The 18,530-nt window shown below is 45.1% G+C and overlaps 1 protein-coding gene across 1 annotated transcript; it reads left to right on the top strand.

Annotated features, from left to right (window-relative positions):
- Window positions 1-1,072: 1,072 nt before the first annotated feature.
- Window positions 1,073-5,418, top strand: LOC136496763 (uncharacterized). The gene is made up of 4 exons (XM_066492526.1): window positions 1,073-1,335; window positions 3,624-4,237; window positions 4,319-4,402; window positions 5,001-5,418. The coding sequence occupies exons 2-4, from the start codon at window positions 3,757-3,759 to the stop codon at window positions 5,069-5,071; spliced, it is 636 nt and encodes a 211-aa protein (XP_066348623.1). The 5' UTR covers window positions 1,073-1,335; window positions 3,624-3,756; the 3' UTR covers window positions 5,072-5,418.
- Window positions 5,419-18,530: the final 13,112 nt, after the last annotated feature.

The following is an 18,530-nucleotide window of genomic DNA, read 5'->3' on the forward strand; positions in this document are numbered from 1 at the left end:
ATAAGGCGATTTCTTTTTTTTTTGCATACGGAATCAATTTATACAATCTTAGCATTGTCTTTCTAAATGCTAGACACTAAACAGTTTGCAACATGACATTTATGTTTTGTACGTTCCTTGGATTGCCAATATATCCTTTGCCTCTAAAACAAATAAAAACACCCTCTAAAATGAAAAATATCACCAGTTTGCAACATTACTTATGTTTTGTACTATATATTGATTAATCAAACAAGTTTTTTTTATAGTTTTGTCACCATTCAAAATAATACTTACTTGTGAACTAAGATAGAAGAAACAATATATTACTCTCACCGTTTTAAATTATAGTTGTCTTTGTCTTAAGTCAATTTTTTCTTACTATGTCTTTGTCTTAAGTTTAACGGTGAGATATAGTACACAAATATCTATAGCATTAAATTCGTTTTATTAAATTTGCCATAAAATACATTTTCAAAGTGCATTTGATTAAACTTGTAGATGTTAATGTATTTAAAAACTTAATAAAAAATAAGGAACTGATTTAGAATAAAAACTAAAGTGAAATATGAATTAGAAAAAGAGTTGCCCCTTTGATGAAAATAAGGAATAACGAAGTTTTTTTTCGAAGAATCACCAATTTTTAGATGTCGTTTCACAATTTTTCAAATCATGAATTTACTTAGTTTGAGGTGATTAAGGCCCCGTTTGGCAGGGCTTCACTTCATTAGTGAAGCCATTTTTTTTTTGGCTTCAGCTCCACGAACAGTTCCACCGGTGGAGCTGAAGCGGTTTTGGTAAACCGTTTGGCAAAATGGCTTTCCTGTGAGAGCATGTTTTTAGAGGCCTAGAGGAGGAGCCGGAAGAAGCCACTTTTTTTTAGCTCCATTCCACCCTAAATTACTGTGAAAATATGTTTTTAGGAGTTTCACCAGTGAAGCTATTTCACTCTATCCTGTTTGGCAGGAAACGACTCCAGCCCTGCCGGAATGCTTCCAGTACTAGTAGCAGCGGGCTAGCGGCCGACCCCCGACCGTTGTTGCTGATGCATCCGTATCCGACGGCTCTCTCACGGCGGCCACATTGCAGAGGCACACAAACAGTCCCGTTGGATTCTCTCTCTCGTCTCCGGCTGCCCCTCCCCCCTCCCCAATCCTCCCCTGCTTCCGACTTCCCTCGCCTCCTCCGCTTCGCCGCCGCCTCCCTCGGTGGGCAGTGGGCACCACCATCTGGAACCCACCCCCGCTGACGGGCATCCCCATTCCCCCCGCCTGCCATCCCGCGGACGCTCCCTCCCTCCATCGACCAAATCGACCGCCGCGGCGCGCCTCTAGTCCCCGTCTCCGTGGATCTCCGGTGAGTCCTCTAGCACCCGCCATCCGTGTAGCGCAGCCATGACCTCGCGTCCCCGTGACAGCGTGCGTGGTGCTCTGGTGAAATCATCTGTGCTCGTGAGCGGGCCCTAAGTCCTCTGTTAGCGATTTCTCTGTGTTGCTATGGGTATGAATGGAGACTGTGTAGATTTGTAGGTTCATAGCCCTTTTGTTGAATTGAATGCAACGAACTTGCTGCATTCGGATTTGGTGACGGACTGTCTCTAACTCTAACCCCCCTCGGGCGTGATAGTTAGGTTCAGAATTGGGAAGCAATAAAAAGAAATGTTTACTCTTGTCTTGTTTATCTTACCATTTGCTGCTGGTGCTGTGGTCAGGAGGCTCTAAAATAAGCACCATCTGTGTATTGCTAGTTTAAATGATGCTGGCCTGTGATGCCATCTTTATGAAATCACTTTAACTTCACTTTTCTGCCTGCTAGGTTCTTAACTGCAGCGCCATTAGTCATTACTAGTCAATAGAAATGGGTGAAATCCCAAGAGTGATTTTTCAGCTTTTGGGAATTCGTTATCTCCTGTAATGCCATTCCATGCGAATATTTGCATTTATTCAAACTTTTACATTGTTTGCATGACTGTGTCCTGCAATCATGGACTGAGTTTTAATGCGTGCGCTCATCTCTGGTTTAAGAAAAGGCAATCAAATTAGTTACATTATGTCTAGATGGCCTCAGCTTTAGGTATGCTGTCACTTAGAGTTTTTTACTATTTTAGCACAATTTTTGGAACAGTTTTAGGTTCACAACAGGGAAGCAATCAACTCTCTTACGTTATTTATCTTGCCGTTTACTGCTAATTCTGTGGTCAGGAGGCTGGCTTGAGATGCCGGTTGAAAGAAATCACTTGAATTCTACTAGAGTCTTTACCGCAGAATCGTTAGTTATTCCTAGAGTAGAAGCACATGGTTGGTTGGTAAGAGCTTAACATAGATTTTTGAGCTTTCTATTACATTGTTTGAACAAATGTTTCCTCAAATCATGGAATGCGTTCTATGGCATGCACTCAGTGTTAGAAAAGAGAATTAGGTTAGTTACATGGTGGGTGAATGGGCTCAGTTTTAAGCATGTGCTCCCTCAATTCTTTAATATATGGCGCTGGTTAGTTCAGAACTGAACTAACCAATGCCAAACATTAAAGAATGGAGGTAATAATCACTAAAAGCTTGCTATTTTTCACACAATTTATGGACCCAGCGTGATAAAAGCAAATGTGCCTGGCCAGCTGTTAAACCACTTTGTGCACCATGTCAATTTTGATTTCACTTTTCAATCATCAGAGTATATTTTGGTTCTTGTGTTTTACTTTGTATCTGATTCGTGTTCTCAATGCAGCATACACATTTAGGTAACAGCTGTTTTGTGTGGATATGAAATGAGACCTGAATGGTTTGAATAAAGAAAACACAGATAGGAGTACCCCGCTGATTGGTTTGCAATTTACAGCGAAGCAAATTCATTTATGCTTGCTGCATTCAAGTTTCAAGAAGATTTGGAAAAAAAAATACTTTGCTATGTTTCTTGTTCTTATATAAGCAAACAATGTCCATGGGAAGGGAGGCTACTTGGATTAGAGTTGTTGTAACCTGTAATAAGGGTAATCATGAAAGGACCCCAAATTTTTTACCACTCATTTTGGCATAATGGCTGTTACGAATCTTGCACAGTTAACTGCTTTAAAATGACAAAGATGGCTATTCATTTCGTATCATTTACTTGTTCGAGCTGGTTTGTTTTTGCTTAATTGAAGCTTTATTCTCCATATTTTTTATGCTAAAACTGCCGGATTAGTAGTTTATTTGGTCTCTTTCTATCAAACTAAAAACAAGCTATATGATCAAAGATAAAAAGGAACATGTTAACTAGATTATTTCTGGATAATTTTGTGTTCTTTTGTTCCCTGGTTGCTCACTAAAAAAAATGGTATTTTAACATATGATTCTTTGCAATTCTTTTGTTTGGAATTTGTAAATTTTGATTAGAATAGCATAGTAGGAAACAGAGTCAGAGGCTGTTTCAAAGGCAGGTGCAGTGGAGGAGGTCTTGAATTGTTCTGTTTTTCATCTTTGCTTTGAAAGTGTTCAACTAAATGCATTGCTAAGAAAATATTACACAAAAAGATGTGTGTAAGAACCTTATTCCATTTATAAGTAGTATGGCTCCTTGTACTACCTCTTTTTTCATTATCTCAATTCACCAATATTTTTTGAGGCCCCTGTCAGTCTTAATGATGGTGATCATCGTGTGCATTGCAGGTTTCATTATGATTAATAAATGTGTGTATTAATATACTAGAGGAGCCAGGCCATCTTGTGTCAAGCAAGTAGCATTATTGGCGAAGAAAACAGCAACAGCTGAGTTGCCAAAGAAAGGCGAAACATTGTAAATATGTCTCAAGGAACTTCTCTGCTGCCAAAAGATAAAGGACCTACCGCAGAACCTGGAAAGGCTATCGGCATCAAACGGCTGCAGACCGATACTCCCTCAGGTCCTGCATATCATAATGTTTATGTACGAAGGAAAGTAGAATCTGAGCATAGTAAAGTGAACCCTTCTCAGGAGTTGAAAGGTAATGGAAAAGACAAAGCAAAAGAGCTGGAGGCATGCCAAGATGTTCAGCATGAGGAGGCCAATAAGCCCCAAGTGGCATCTCCTGTTGCTGAATCTGTAGAACTAGTATCTTCCAAATCTCCTGAAAAACCAAATGCGGAAATTGTGCCGGAGAAAACTGAGCCACCAGTTGCTTCCAGCACTGGCATTCAAGAGGAGGTGAAACAGTCAAGCATAGCATACTGGAATGAGAGATTTAATCGGTTACAGACGTATTTGGAGAACTGTGATAATTCAACCCAGGAGGGTTATTTGCGAAGTAAGAAGTTTTTTTTTAACACCACTATAATTTGTTGGTTTTTCCTCCTCGCAGAATACTGATTCCCTCAATTAATTTCAGAGCTTAGGTCCCTTTCGGCTGCTGGGCGAAACATGCATGCAATTGAGCTGGAGAAAAGGGCTATACATCTCTTAGTGGAGGAAGGTGATAATATTACTGTTATTTTTGCTTCCTTACCATATTGAAGGTTATGTTTGTTTCATTTGTACTGTCCTGTCGGGCAGCATATGTATGCTCTGCCATCTCAATAGCTTTCCCCTGTACTAACCCTTCTCATGTATGTGGTGCCTCATGCATCCCCATCCTATATATATACTTCATGATCTTCATCCATTGAAGTATGTTCGTTTACACTATGTTCCTAGCCTCCCTCCACTTACCGTTTGCTGTTGCCCTGCCTGTCCCTCGAGAAAATTCAGAGTAAGCACAAAGGGTCGCATTGTTGCATTCTTTTGACCCCATATGTATCCAAGATTGAATAATGCCTTGTATCCTGTCTAAGCCATTTGAGCATCTCGTGTCGTGAGGGATTCACTGTCTGTGGTATCTTGCAACCACAAATGGTACTTGTATTTATAGACATCCATGTTTACACTTCATCTGTCACCTAAATAAATAAATAAACAATTAACCGTTATGACTTTGCTAGTTTGGTTTGATATCTTGGCGATATACTGACAGTTTACTTTAGCACAACCTAGTGCATGTTTTCATTATAAAAACGGTATATGTGATTTTGTAGGGAAAGAGCTGCAGCGAATGAAGTCTTTGAATGTTCTGGGGAAGGTTTCCCCAAATGGTCATCGAAGCTGACACGTTTGCACTGTCTCTATAATGAGATGACCGTGTGACAACAAGAGAGCGGTATATGTGATTTTGTAGGGAATCTTTGAATGTTCTGGGGAAGGTTTCCCCAAATGCTCATCGAAGCCGACACCTTTGCACTGTCTCTATAATGAGATGACCGTGTGACAACAAGAGAGCTGTATGTGTAATGCTCAAATACATTGCAGAAGCATGTTCTGCCTGTGTAACACCTTTTTATTTTATTTCCTTTTTATATTTATTTCATTCCGTGCCCTTTTGATGTAAGATTGTTGTAATGCAATGTAATTAGCCGTACAGATAAACCTGCCATGTTTTAATCCTAAACTTGACTATTTTCTGTTTGTTCCTTTGTCATGTGATTGTGGTTTATGTGACTCTAATGCGGTATTGTTCATAGTTTTGCACGCTCGTGGAATATGAAAGGATTATTCATGCTTGATTTCCAACTTTTGGCCCATCGGGATGAGCACCTAATGGGCTGAAATATGGGCTTTTATCTTGCTTTTTTTTGTTGAGATTCAGAGTGGCTTCTTAACTAAAGGCCCATTCAGCTCTAATTCACTCATGCTCATGAAAAAACATCGTTTACATCGGAAATGCTCCTGCGTGGGACGTCCGGATGGTTTTTCATATTGGAAGCTATTTTAATTGGATCTGGCCGCCCATATAGACGGCACAACAGTCTCTACCTGACATATTTCTCTCACACTGCTGCTCGTCTTCCTGACGTGGCCATTTGTGGCTGGTGGCGTCGTGCTCACGCCTTTCTCCTTCGCTGCTGACCACCTTCCATCACTACCTCTTCCTCCCTCGTGCCCAGCCTGCTTGTGCCCGCTAGAAGCAGCAACCGCACAGGCGCTAACTGCCACGTGTGGCCAGGCGCCCAGGAGAGGTGGCCGCCGCTGGCCGAGCCTAGACCAGGCGCAGGTGCAGCTGGCCGATGCTAGGCTACATCACCGTCCTCGACTGCTGGCTTGCCGGAATCGGGCGTTCCTCACTCTGTGTTGCGTCGTATGGAAGAATAAGGGTGAAAAACTTATGTTGAACGAGTATGTTTCAAGTGTTTCAGATGATTTAGAGGTATGGTGCATTGTAATGGCTATACACGTATGTTTCAAGTGTATTCCAAATATTTCATCTGTTCTAGACGTATGTTGAAAGTGTTTTATCTGGATGTTGCAAAAATAGATGGGGATGTTGCACATGTTGTAATGGCTATACACGTATGTTTCAAGTGTATGTTCCAAATATTTCATCTGTTCTAGACGTATGTTGGAAGTATTTTATCTGGATGTTGCAAAAGTAGATCTGGATGTTGCATATACATGCATGTTGCGAAATGTTTCAATACGTATGTTTGCAAGTGTTTATCTGGATGTTGCATATATTTGCAATGGTTTTCAAATGTTTTTAAGCGTTTTCTTTTTTTTTTTATGTCGAAACGGTTGCATCTTTATGTTTCAAAAGTAGATCGGTTGTTGTACATGGGATGCGCGTGGGAAGCGGCTGGCAGTGGGGGCGACGTGAGCGACGTCCAGAGCAGCACGGGCAACGTACGGGGCGGCGCAGACCCACTGTTTGATGTGCTCGCTCGCGAGCCCGACACGCTAAGTGCTCGCTCGCATCCTGTGCGGGTACCATCTCGGCGCTAGGAAAAGTCCGTTTCACGATTGTTTATAATTTGCATGTTTTGTAACGCACGTATAACGTGTTTCCATTTTTATAAAGTGATTCCCTATGGCATAGGATAGTCACAATAATGTGATGATCTTACCTTGCATTATCATACTCTACCAACATGTGCTGTGCCACCACACCGAATAAATTTTCGTGACATAAATAAATAAATTCCAGGTTAGATTTCACGGCAAAGAAAGAACGAGAAGTTTATTTATTTGTTGACCCCATCGTCGCTTTTTTATTCCCACGAGTGCAATGTAGACGGACCCATGAGCTTTCTGTTTTGCCGGCCCATGGGCCGATTTCAGCAAGACACCCACATGGGCAGATGCGAAGACTGAAGAACAATGTTTGATGAGGGTAGTATCCGTTCATTTTCATCGTTGCGGCCATATTCAATTCTTCGTATAGGTCAAGAATGGAGCACTCATGCTAAAGTCCCTGAAAACGGCTACGTACGTATTTTTGTATTTTGCTGCGGTGCACATCACATGTAAATTAAATAAACACTTGGAATGGCGAAATATAATTAATTGCATCGATCACATGGCAGATCATGCATATATTCCCTTTTCTAAAAAAATAAAAAAAATCATGCATGTCAACGAACTGTTGATAGAGAGTGATAGATAACGAACGAAGTGAAAACGATAAGATCTCACTTTTTGTTTCTCGCTGCTTATATATATCTCGTGGAGTCATGCATGGTGATAGCAATACATATTCATCAATTTCTCTTCTTCATGAATCTTTTCCTTGGCATATATATAGCTAGGAGTGTATATGTTTACAACTTGAACTAAATGCAACAATATTTCTTTTCCATAAAAGTGTGCAATTAATGTAGGCTTACACGTGGCTGTGTGCAATTGTAGACACAGGCACGGCATATATATATATATATATATATATATATATATATATATATATATATATATATATATATATATATATATATATATATATATATATAGAGAGAGAGAGAGAGAGAGAGAGAGAGAGAGAGAGAGAGAGAGAGAGAGAGAGACACACACACACACATCCCGTGCTCATCACTATTGATCTGTGCAGCCACACTGCATTGGTGATTTGGTGTAGCTAGCTTAGCTAGGAAGATAAGGCTGTGCATGCACTGCAGACACATGGGCATGCAGATGAGCTGGACAAGGATAGAAACTGGAAACCCGGCCTTGCCACACATACAAAGTTGGATCGAAGTAGCACTCATTCATTCATTTTCATTTGCACTACTTGCTGGAGCAGACAAGCCATTTGAGCTTGACCTTTTTGCTTGTTGCTGCTTGTGTGGTGTGGGGAAGAGATGCTTGTATGGGTGTCATGTAGAGAATGAGTTATTTCTTCTGCGTGCATGTACAATGGTATCTGCAAGGTTAATTGGACATGGTCATTGCACGTGAACGAAGCTGATGGATGATGGTGGATGGCATCGATTGGTTCACTGCAGCCGTTCTTGGATCCGGCTCCCACTACTGAAAAACTGTACTTTGCCGAGTACCTGAGACTTTATCGAGTACTTTTTATCGGGGCGCTCGACAAAGCAATATTTTGCCGAGTGCCGCACTCGGCAAAATAAAGGCACTCGGCAAAGCCTGGCTCTCGGCAAAAGTCCCACTCGGCAAAAGGTGGCCGACCCGTGACGGCGGCCACCTGCCGTCAGATTTTGCCGAGTGTCTAACGGATGACACCCGACAATTTTTTTTTATTTTTAAAAACTTATTTTGCCGAGTGCCAGCCCCAGGCACTCAGCAATTTTTTTTATTTTTTAAAAACATATTTTGCCGAGTGCCAGCCTATGGCACTCGGCAAATTTTTTTATTTTTTAAAACTTATTTTGCCGAGAGCCAGACCAAGGCACTCGGTAATTTTTTTTATTTTTTAAAAACATATTTTGCCGAGTGTAAGCCTTTGGCACTCGGCAATTTTTTTTAAATTTTTTTAAAACTATATTTTGCCGAGTGCCAGCGCCAGGCACTCGGCAAATTTTTTTTTATTTTTGAAAATCAACTTTGCCGAGTGCCCCCTGGGCCAGCACTCGGCAAAGCCCACTTTGCCGAGTGCCCCCAATGGCACTCGGCAAATTTTTTTTTTGATTTTGGGTCCAAATTTTTTTCTGTGGCCTTGTGACAATATTTCAAACTCTATTTTAAAATTTGGGGCAATTTTGACTTTTTTGATATATTTCATTAGTTTATTTCGTTTCGTTGAATTTTTTGGGATATTTCAAATTTAAACTGCAGGTACATGAAATAATGGACTTTGGTCATAAAAAAATTGATACTCATGATATTTAGGGTATGTTTAGGCCGTATCCAGGAACTCACATGAAATCTCGAGCATCTCGTTGACGTAACATGTCGAGGTACTTGCCGAAAATGTGATTTTAAATTATATAAAATGCAAACGAAGTCCAAAAATCACAAAACTTGTCAAGACGTCGTGTTATCGCATGTGGAGGCTGTGGTAAAAAATTGTGAAGGTTTCGAGCAAGTTGTGACGTTGGATGCCAAAATCCCGCCCCTGCATCGCCCGCCCCCCAGCACCCCCAGCCCGGCCGCACTGCCCGGCCGCGCGGCTCCCAGGCGCACGCCACCGCCGTTAGCGCGGCCCACCGCCGCCGTCCGCGCGTGCTGCCACCGTCGGCGCGCGCGGCCGTCCACCCCTGCACGCGCCGGCCCCGCACGCCCCCGTGCTCCCCTGGTCTTGCCGTCGGTTTGGAAGAAGGAGGAGAAAGCAGCAGTAAGAAGAAGAAGGGAGGAGAAGAAGGAAGAAGAAGGAAGAAAAAAGAGGAGAAAGAAAGAGAAGGAAAAGGAAGAATAAGGAGAAGGAAAAAAGAGAAGAAAAAGGAAGGAGGAGGAGGAGAGGAAGGAGGAGGAGAAGGGGAGAGGGGGAGGAAGCCAAGGTGGAGGGGAGGAGGAGGTGCCTCGGCCGTCTTCTCCGCGTGCTCGTCCTGCCGATGCCCCTACCGTCACCGAACCGCCTACGAGCGTGGGCAAGGTTTATCCACCCTTTCTCCGCTCGGCCTTCGTGCCGCTGTGCTTATCGGCCTTCGTGCCGTTTGTGATTGTCGGCCTTCGTGCCGTTGTGATGTCGACCTTCGTGCCGCTGTGCTTATCGGCCTTCATGCCGTTTGTGATTGTCGGCCTTCGTGCCGTTGTTTTTTATAGGTTTTGGAAACCTCCCCGTGTAGGGGAGGTGTTGCCGAAATTTTGAACTTATAGTGTCGTGTTTCTTCTTTTGCAGAGCAGGACCTGTCGGAGGTGACTCGGAGGTCCCCGATCGTCTTCGTCGGCGTCGCGGGTCTACCTACACTGCGTTGCCTCGCCACTGCGTCGACTCGCCACTGCCTCGCTAGCCTGACTTCACCGACACCCTAGGTATAAATCACCTCTTTTTCCGCTTGTCTATCGTCGTAGATCGGTGTAGCCTAGTTAGGCGTCTCCTGTCCGAAAGAGATCTTTGGAGGTATGTAGATCTTTACATATCTGTGAGCGTTTCTATTTCGGATTATCCACATTTTTTGGACAGCCCGCGGATGCGTAGATGGGTTAGTTTCCATGGTCCGCTCTAGTCCGAGACGGTGTTTCGGCATCACCCCCCTGTTGTTCTCTGGATACACAATCTCCCTTGCAGGATGTGTATCGGGAGAACAACAGGGAGGTGCTGCCAAAATTCCATCTCAGATAGGAGCGGAGCATGGAAACTAACCTCATCTACGGATCCGTGGGTGGGATTAGGACCTATCCTCACCTATTAGAGAGTAGGGACACCGCGTAGATGCAATTGATGGTGACTTATATGTGCTGATACGTCTGTTAAAGGATAGAGGACTGTGAGTGGATGTACATGCTCCGGAGAGACGAGCACGATTACGACTTGCTGTTTATAGTCAAGGTCGAAGAATTCTTATAGCATGCATTTGGTGAGAGTGCTGGAGGCCATTCTCTAGTGGTTTGTCCGTGCAGCGGTTGTGACAACAGAAGAAGGAAAGATAGGTTAACCATGAGTAAACATATTGTGAAGTTTGGATTTACTCTGGGCTACCACCGGTGGATCCACCATGGTGAAGCCGATCGTATCAGGGAGGAGGTGGTGAGACCACGGCTCGAGGCTTTTGATGATGATGCCGGGGTAGCAAACATGCTGGATGACACACACCAAGCTCAGTTCACTAAAGGATGTGACAAGGAGGAGATGGAGGCTGCCGCAGATGCCTTCTACCTGATGTTGGACTCAGCATAGAGACCCCTTCATGATCATACTAATGTTTCTCAGCTAGATGCCAATGGTTGCGTAATGGGGTTGAAGGCTGAGTTAAACCTAAGTCGAGAAGGCTTCGACAAGATGGTGGCCGTGTGGAGTGATATGCTACCAAAGACACACATTATGCCGAAGAACTTGTATGAGTCAGAGAAGCTCCTTCCTGCACTTAAGATGCTGTATGACAAGATACATGTGTGTCTGAAGGGGTGCGTCCTATTTAGGAAAGAACACGCAGATGCAAAGTACTGCCCGAAGTGTAAATCCTCTAGGTACGTGGAGGTAGACTCAAGTGATGGCCAGAAGAGGTAGCTTAAGATCCTCATGAGAGTCCTACGACACCTTTCATTCCCGTCGAGGCTCCAACGGCTATTCATGACCGAGGAATCCACGAAACAGATGACATGGCACAAAAATGGCACACGATACAATCCTGAGAAGATGGTACATCCATCCGATGCTGATGCATGGAAGTACTTCAATTTGCGGCATCCTCTCAAAGCAGAGGAGGCTCATAATGTATGTGTCGTGCTGGCAACAGATGGGTTCAATCCATATGGCATGATGGCTGCACCATACACATGTTGGCCCATGTTCGCCATCCCCCTGAATCTCCCCCAGCGTCTCCTTTCAATGACATACCGTGTTCCTATCGTTGATAATCCCTGGACACCCAGGGAGTAATATGGGTGTCTTCATGGAGCCTGTGATAGATGAGTTGATCGATGCTTGGGTCAAAGGGGTGTGGACATACGATCGAGCTATGAAGACTAGCTTCAAAATGCACGTCTGGTACCACTACTCCCTGCACGACTTCCTGGCGTACGGGTTAATGTGCACCTGGTGTGTTCAGGGGAAGTTCCCATGCCCAATATGCAAGGAAGCTGTGAGGTTCATATGGTTGAAGAAGGGTGGCGAGTATTCATCATTCGACAAACATCGTCAATTCCTCCCTCTTGACCATCCATTCAGAGAAGACGTCAAGAGCTTTACGAAAGGTGTCAAAGTGACGGACCCTAGACCACACTTGAGGACTGGGGCGGAGGTTCATGCTTAGATAGATGCTCTCGTGTCCAATGAAGATGGTGGTTTCATGGGATATGGTGAGCAACATATGTGGACTCATAAGTCCGGCTTGACGAGGCTCCCCTATTTCGATGACCTCCTACTACCCCATAACATTGATGTCATGCACACTAAAAAGAATATCGCCGAGGCACTTTGGGCAACGCTCATGGACACTGACAAGTCTAAGGACAACCCTAAGGCTAGAGTGGACCTGGCGACGTTGTGCGATAGGCCAAACCTAAAGATGCGGCCTCCTGCAATAGGAAAGTAGTGGAGAAGGCCTAGGGCCCCCTATGTCTTGAAAATCAATCAAAGGAGGGAAGTACTTTGATGGATCAAGAATTTAATATACCCTGATGGGTATGCAGCGAATCAGAGCAGGGGAGTGAACTTAGAGACTCTGCTAGTCAATGGGATGAAGAGTCATGACTACCACATATGGATTGAGCACATACTTCCGTCGATGGTTCAAGGCTATGTCCCTGAGCATGTCTGGCTAGTGCTGGCAAAGTTGAGCTACTTCTTTCGCCAACTTTGTGCCAAGGAGCTATCTTCGACCGTCATTACAGAATTGGAAACTATGGCACCTGAGTTGGTCTGTGAGCTTGAGAAGATCTTTCCACCTGGCTTCTTCTTGCTGATGCAGCATCTGATTGTGCACCTCTCGACCGAGGCACGGTTGGGGGGGCCTGTGTAGGCCCATTGGTGCTATCCAATCGAGCGATGTCTAAAGACTCTTCACAAGAAATGTACAAATAAAGCCAGAATTGAGGCTTCCATTACAGAGGCAAGCATTCGGGGGGAGGTTGCAAACTTCACAACATCCTACTACAAGCCGAACCTTCCTAGCAAGCATAATCCACCCCCTCATTACAATGCTGGCGAAGTTGAATCGACCCTCAGCCTTTTCAAATGCCAACTAGGCAGCGCAAGTGGATCGACCCCCAAGAGATTGGATCCAGAAGAGTGGCGCAGAATCATGCTATATGTGTTCACCAACCTTGTCGAGGTTGCGCCATTCATTAAGTAAGTTCTCAATGAACCTGTTTCAATACGACGTCACTATTCTGTATCGAACCCCATTGATTCTCTTTGGTACAGGGAATTTGTTCATCAAGAGTGGCATCAATCAAGGGATCCTACCCTGCACGAACATGATACCCTTCTTTTAGAGGGTGCGGGAGCTAGGAGGCCTGATTTCATTTCTTGGTTCAAACAAAAGGTCATACGTTCGTCGATATTCCTTAGTAGCTCGTACGTTCCAATAGTATAACAACGTATCATGCTTGAGCTTGCAGGCACAAACCAATGCATCCATGAGTGACGAGTTGAGACAGGTTGCAAATAGCTTCAAGTTAAGGGTGAAGTCATATACCAGTTATGACATGAATGGATATCGCTTCCACACGTCAAGACACGAGCAGACTCGGCTCGGTTGGAAAACCACCAACAGCCAAGTTTTTACGCTAGGCACTAATGGCGTCGAATACTATGGAATAATTGAGGAGATCTATGAACTTGAATATGAGGGCTGGGTACCTCTTACTCCTATCATATTCAAGTGCCACTGGTTTGATCCTGCATGAATGAGACGGACCCCTCATCTTGGGCTAGTCGAGATTAGGCATGATTCCATCTATAAAGGAAAAGATGTCTATATTGTGGCTCAACAGGCCGTGCAGGTGTATCATACGCCATACGCGTGCCAAGACAAAGACCATCTTAAGGGTTGGTCTATTGTGCACCAGGTATCTTCACATGGTAAACTACCTGTTCCAAACGATGAAGATTACACCTTCGACACAAACACATATGATGGAGAGTTCTATCAAGCAGATGGGCTATAAGGGAGCTTTGAGATAGTCTTACCCGGTGTGACGACCACCATGGAAGTAGACAATGAAACGGTTGATGACGAGGACCCTAGAGATGTAGTGCTAAATCCAAAGGACATTCAAATGCTTGAGTGATTCCATTTAGGCAAAGACAATGAAGAAGACTCAGAACCTTCGAATAGTGTTGCCCATTTGGACAATTTTGACAGTGATGATGAAACCTATGACCCCAATCATGAAGATTATTCCTAAACCATGTAATACTATGTTTTTATTAAATTTTGTTATGTTTATTCATTTTGAACTATTTGACATGTATGTACTAACGCTTGTTGTTCATTCTTTGTACATTGTGGGTGACAGAACAAAGATGGTGGGCAACCATTCACCGAGGCAGGTGCTCTCAGTGTACTAGAGGCTACGCCCTCCTGATGGAGGTGAGGGGATGTCTTCGCCCCCAGCGGCGAGAGCAGGCCCGGGTCGCCCCAGCATGGGGAGGGGGAGGGGGAGGGGCCAGGGTCACCCTAGGAGGGACCCGCCTCCTCCCCTGGCTCTCGACCAGCTGGAGGACCCATCTCCTACCCCGAAGGACCACGTGGTGGCCACGAGCATGACCACAGACACTCCGTCGAGGGACGAGGGGACTCAGCAGACGGAGGATAGTTCCGCTCAGTCGGCTCCCTACCTGCGAGGTCCCACAAGCCTTCCTCCAGTTTCGCTTCCTAACCGATGCCCACTGGTTCGTCTTGTGGGAAGAAGGTAAGTAACTATAGATGTTATCACTAGTACTTCATATGATATGTTGAAAATCAAAAGAGAAACTGATAATTTTTCGTAATCACTTATGTAGGGGCTGGCTAGTTCTGTCGGGTGCTCTTGACCCCCCATGCACCCCCGCTACCGTCCTAGGATGTCTGTGCAGGAAACACTTCCCCGGACTTGTGGACTTGAAAGAGGGGAGGTGGAGCTGGCCTGGTCGTGGGACAGGTACAAGCTCGGCTCGGATGACGAGCAGGACAACAAGTAGGAGCGGGTTTTGGCAGACTTTTGGGTAAGTGTCTCACAACATAGCTCAATACATCTCCTCCATTGCTTAAGTCTTTTATTGAAATAATGAACGGATACATCGTGTTTGTATGTAGAGGTACTTCAAGGCCAAAGAAGGTAGAGAGACCCTGGCGGATCAAACGGCACACAGAGCCTGTAAGAAGTACGTCGGCGACATGATTCACGAGGCGTGACTCTTGGCCCACGTCGACTACTACAGGTCCATCAAGAAAGAGCCCCTCAACAAAACTGGCGCAAGAAAGGTGGCGCTGACCAAGGAGCAGTACCTTCAGGTAGGTGAATAATATTGATTCATTTTGAGATTTAGTAGGTCCAAAATTGATCTTCTTATATGTCAAACACTTGATGATGTGTAGGTGCCGGCCTCGTGGTGCATGTCGCATAGATCGGCATGGTTGAGGATCATGGACAGGTACCTTGACCCAGCGTACATCGCAAAGCATGAGCAAGGCAAGCGGAAGCGGGCACTGAGGACCGCTCCAACTCACCACCAAGGAAGCCACAACCTCCCCGCATTCAAGTGGGCACTTGTACGAGATGTCATTTATCTATTCTAACGCTCAATTTTGCCTGATTTCTAATCATCTTGCCGTCTTTCTTGCAGGAGGTGGCACACCCGGACGTGTCGATATCGGAGTTTGGGGCATGGGCTGTGTCCCACATGGGCCCGGTGAAATCCGGTGTCGTCTTCAACCCGGATGCCCCTACCCAGACTTACTCTGACCCGAGTGTCCACGCTAAGGTCAGAGACAACACGGAGGCAGTTAGGGCGCTCCGTGGCTCAGATCACAATCTGAGCACTGAGCCCCTTGAGACAGAGGTGATCATGAGGCTGGGGCAAGGCACGAAGCATGGGTGGTTATGGATTGCAGACGGTGCTGACTCCTCGAGCTCTGCACCCTCTCTCTCCGACGTGAGGGCACGGAGCACGGCCAGAAGCCTTCCCATACGTGCACGACCTACTCCAACACTGTCGCGGGTCAACGAACTTTAGGTAATTCCGGTTTCACTCGTCGTACATTGAACGTTACACACATTGATCAGATTTGCAATACTGAAACATGTGATTGAAACACTGTAGGCCGAGCTAGCAGAGACAAGGGAGACGCAAGCGCACCTGACCGTAGAGCTAGAGGCCACAAAGAAGCAGATGGCGGACATGTATCATATCATGAAAACCATCGGGCAAGCATCGGGTGTTCAAGTGCAGTTGCCAGCTCCAGCTCTGGTTCGACACTTCACTCCTATGAGTATGAAAGTTTAATGCGTTCGTGCCGTTGGGATTGTCGGCCTTCGTGCCGTTGTGATTTTCGGCCTTTGTGCCATTGGGATTGTCGGCCTTCGTGCCGTTGTGATTGTCGGCCTTCGTGCCATTGTTTCTTGCATGTTGGAAACCTCCCCGTGCAGGAGAGGTGCTGCCGAAATTTTCAATTTTGAGTCTAACACATGCAATCTCTTCTCTTTTGTGCAGCCTCCGTCAGCGGGTTCAAATAATCCCGCTAGCGTGTCACCGGCGGCTCATCACATCAACCCTTCGCCGCAGTCCGGTCCTTCACCGCTGTCCAGGGGGCCACACCAGCAGTCTCCATCGCCGCAGTAGGGATGTTGAACTTTGTGATGTTGAACTTGTAATAATAAACTTGTGATGTTGAACTTTGGTGCATTTGTGATGGATTTTCGATGGATTTATTAAATATGCGTGTGCTTGTGATATATAATGCATGTTGGTGATATAGATGTGATGATTGATGTATATATATATATATATATATATATATATATATATATATATATATATATATATATATATATATATATATATATATATATATTGTCTGTTACAATGGAATGTAAAAAAAAATGCAAGTCTCGGGGTCTTTGCCGAGTGCCATGGGCAAGGCACTCGGCAAAGTTTTTTCAAAAAAAAAAACTTTGCCGAGTGCCTCGCCGCGGCACTCGGCAATGCATTTTTTTTTAAAAATCCAGAAATTCTTTTCCGAGTGCATAAATAGGGACACTCGGCAAAGAAATTATTTAAAAAAAATAAAAAAAACTTTGCCGAGTGCCTGGGCAGGGGGGCACTCGGCAAAGTAATTTTTTTAAAAAACTTTGCCGAGTGCCTGGGCAGGGGCACTCGGCAAAGTACTTTTTAAAAAAAATAAAAAAAAAACTTTGCCGAGTGCCTGGGCTGGGGTGCTCGGCAAAGTAATTTTTTAAAAAAATAAATTTTTTTTGCCAAGTGCTGGGTCGGGCACTCGGCAAAATAACCGTTAACGGCCGGCGCACAACGGCCGAAAATATTTTGCCGAGTGCCGCCCCAAGCACTCGGCAAAATTGTTTTTTATTTTGCCGAGTGCCCCAATAAAATGCACTCGGCAAAGACCCTTTGCCGAGAAAAATTTTGCCGAGCGGACTTTGCCGAGTGCTACACTCGGCAAATCCTTTGCCGAGTGTAAAAACACTCGGCCAAGCCGCGACCTCCAGTAGTGTCCCGGCAACAATACCGATTACCCATCGTTGGATTGAAATCCAACAATAAAAGTCAGTTTAGATATAGAGTTATTACAGTTTGTGGGGTAGTGGTGTGTACACGAAGAATTGGATCCCTAAAAAGGACATGGACAGTGGTCAGTGGGAGATGGGATGCACGACAAAACAGCTCCTTGACTTCTTTTTACTGTGGTCAATAGCATCCATCATTCTTCATCATGGATAAACGTTCTTGGTCATCTTGCTTGTGGACATGCATACATATATAGCATCGTCTTTGCTTCCAAAACGGTCCTCTTCCTTTCGCTGCTTGCTTGCGTGAAATTTTTGTATTTTGGTCCCTTTTGAAAACAATTTTTATAAAAAGACCTACGTCAAAACGTTTTCTAAAAATAGACCATTTTTAGACGTTTTAGGACATGACGCCGAGGTATGAGGGTCGGCGTCGACTGACACGACGCCGAGGTATTGCCACGTCACGGACGACCGGGGTCGTCGGCGACACGGTGGCGCGTGGGGTCCGAGACGTCGGCGTCGTGTCATCCAACGCCAAGGGCCCAACCTCGGCGCGCAGTCCAGCCGCGCCGAGCTATTGGCACCATCCGGCGCGCGGCCCAGGCGGCCCAACAACGCACGGTGGCCCAGTAGCTCGACGCGGGGTCACTTAACGCCGAGCCACAGACCTCGGCGCGGCCCGACTCAACGCCGAGGTCTGGTCCCTTGAGGCCGCGTCGAGGCCCCCTTCTTCTTCCTCCCTCCATTCTGAAGACCGCCGGCCCCCAAATCCCCCATGGCCCCCACGAAACTCTAACCCCCAAATGCGACTCTAGGTGCCCGGATCTTGTCTCCCAAAGCTTTCTTGAGGTAATGGTCTCTCCCCTCCTTCAATCTATCCGCGTAGATATGCTTGCATTGTCCCTAATCATGTGGAATCATGGGTGTATGGTGTTTTGGTATATTTGTGTTTGCATTTGCAAAATGTATGGCTTAGGATGATTGAGTGCATTGTTGTTTAACTGTTTTAT

Source organism: Miscanthus floridulus, chromosome 12 (assembly GCF_019320115.1).
Source record: "Miscanthus floridulus cultivar M001 chromosome 12, ASM1932011v1, whole genome shotgun sequence".
Classification (NCBI taxonomy): domain Eukaryota; kingdom Viridiplantae; phylum Streptophyta; class Magnoliopsida; order Poales; family Poaceae; genus Miscanthus; species Miscanthus floridulus.

Excerpts from the sequence above, each read along its gene's own strand:
- LOC136496763 (XM_066492526.1), top strand. The coding sequence starts at position 3,757 with ATGTCTCAAGGAACTTCTCTGCTGCCAAAAGATAAAGGACCTACCGCA. Across the intron at positions 4,238-4,318 it reads CCAGGAGGGTTATTTGCGAA|AGCTTAGGTCCCTTTCGGCT; the intron begins GTAAGAAGTTTT and ends AATTAATTTCAG. Across the intron at positions 4,403-5,000 it reads ACATCTCTTAGTGGAGGAAG|GGAAAGAGCTGCAGCGAATG; the intron begins GTGATAATATTA and ends GTGATTTTGTAG.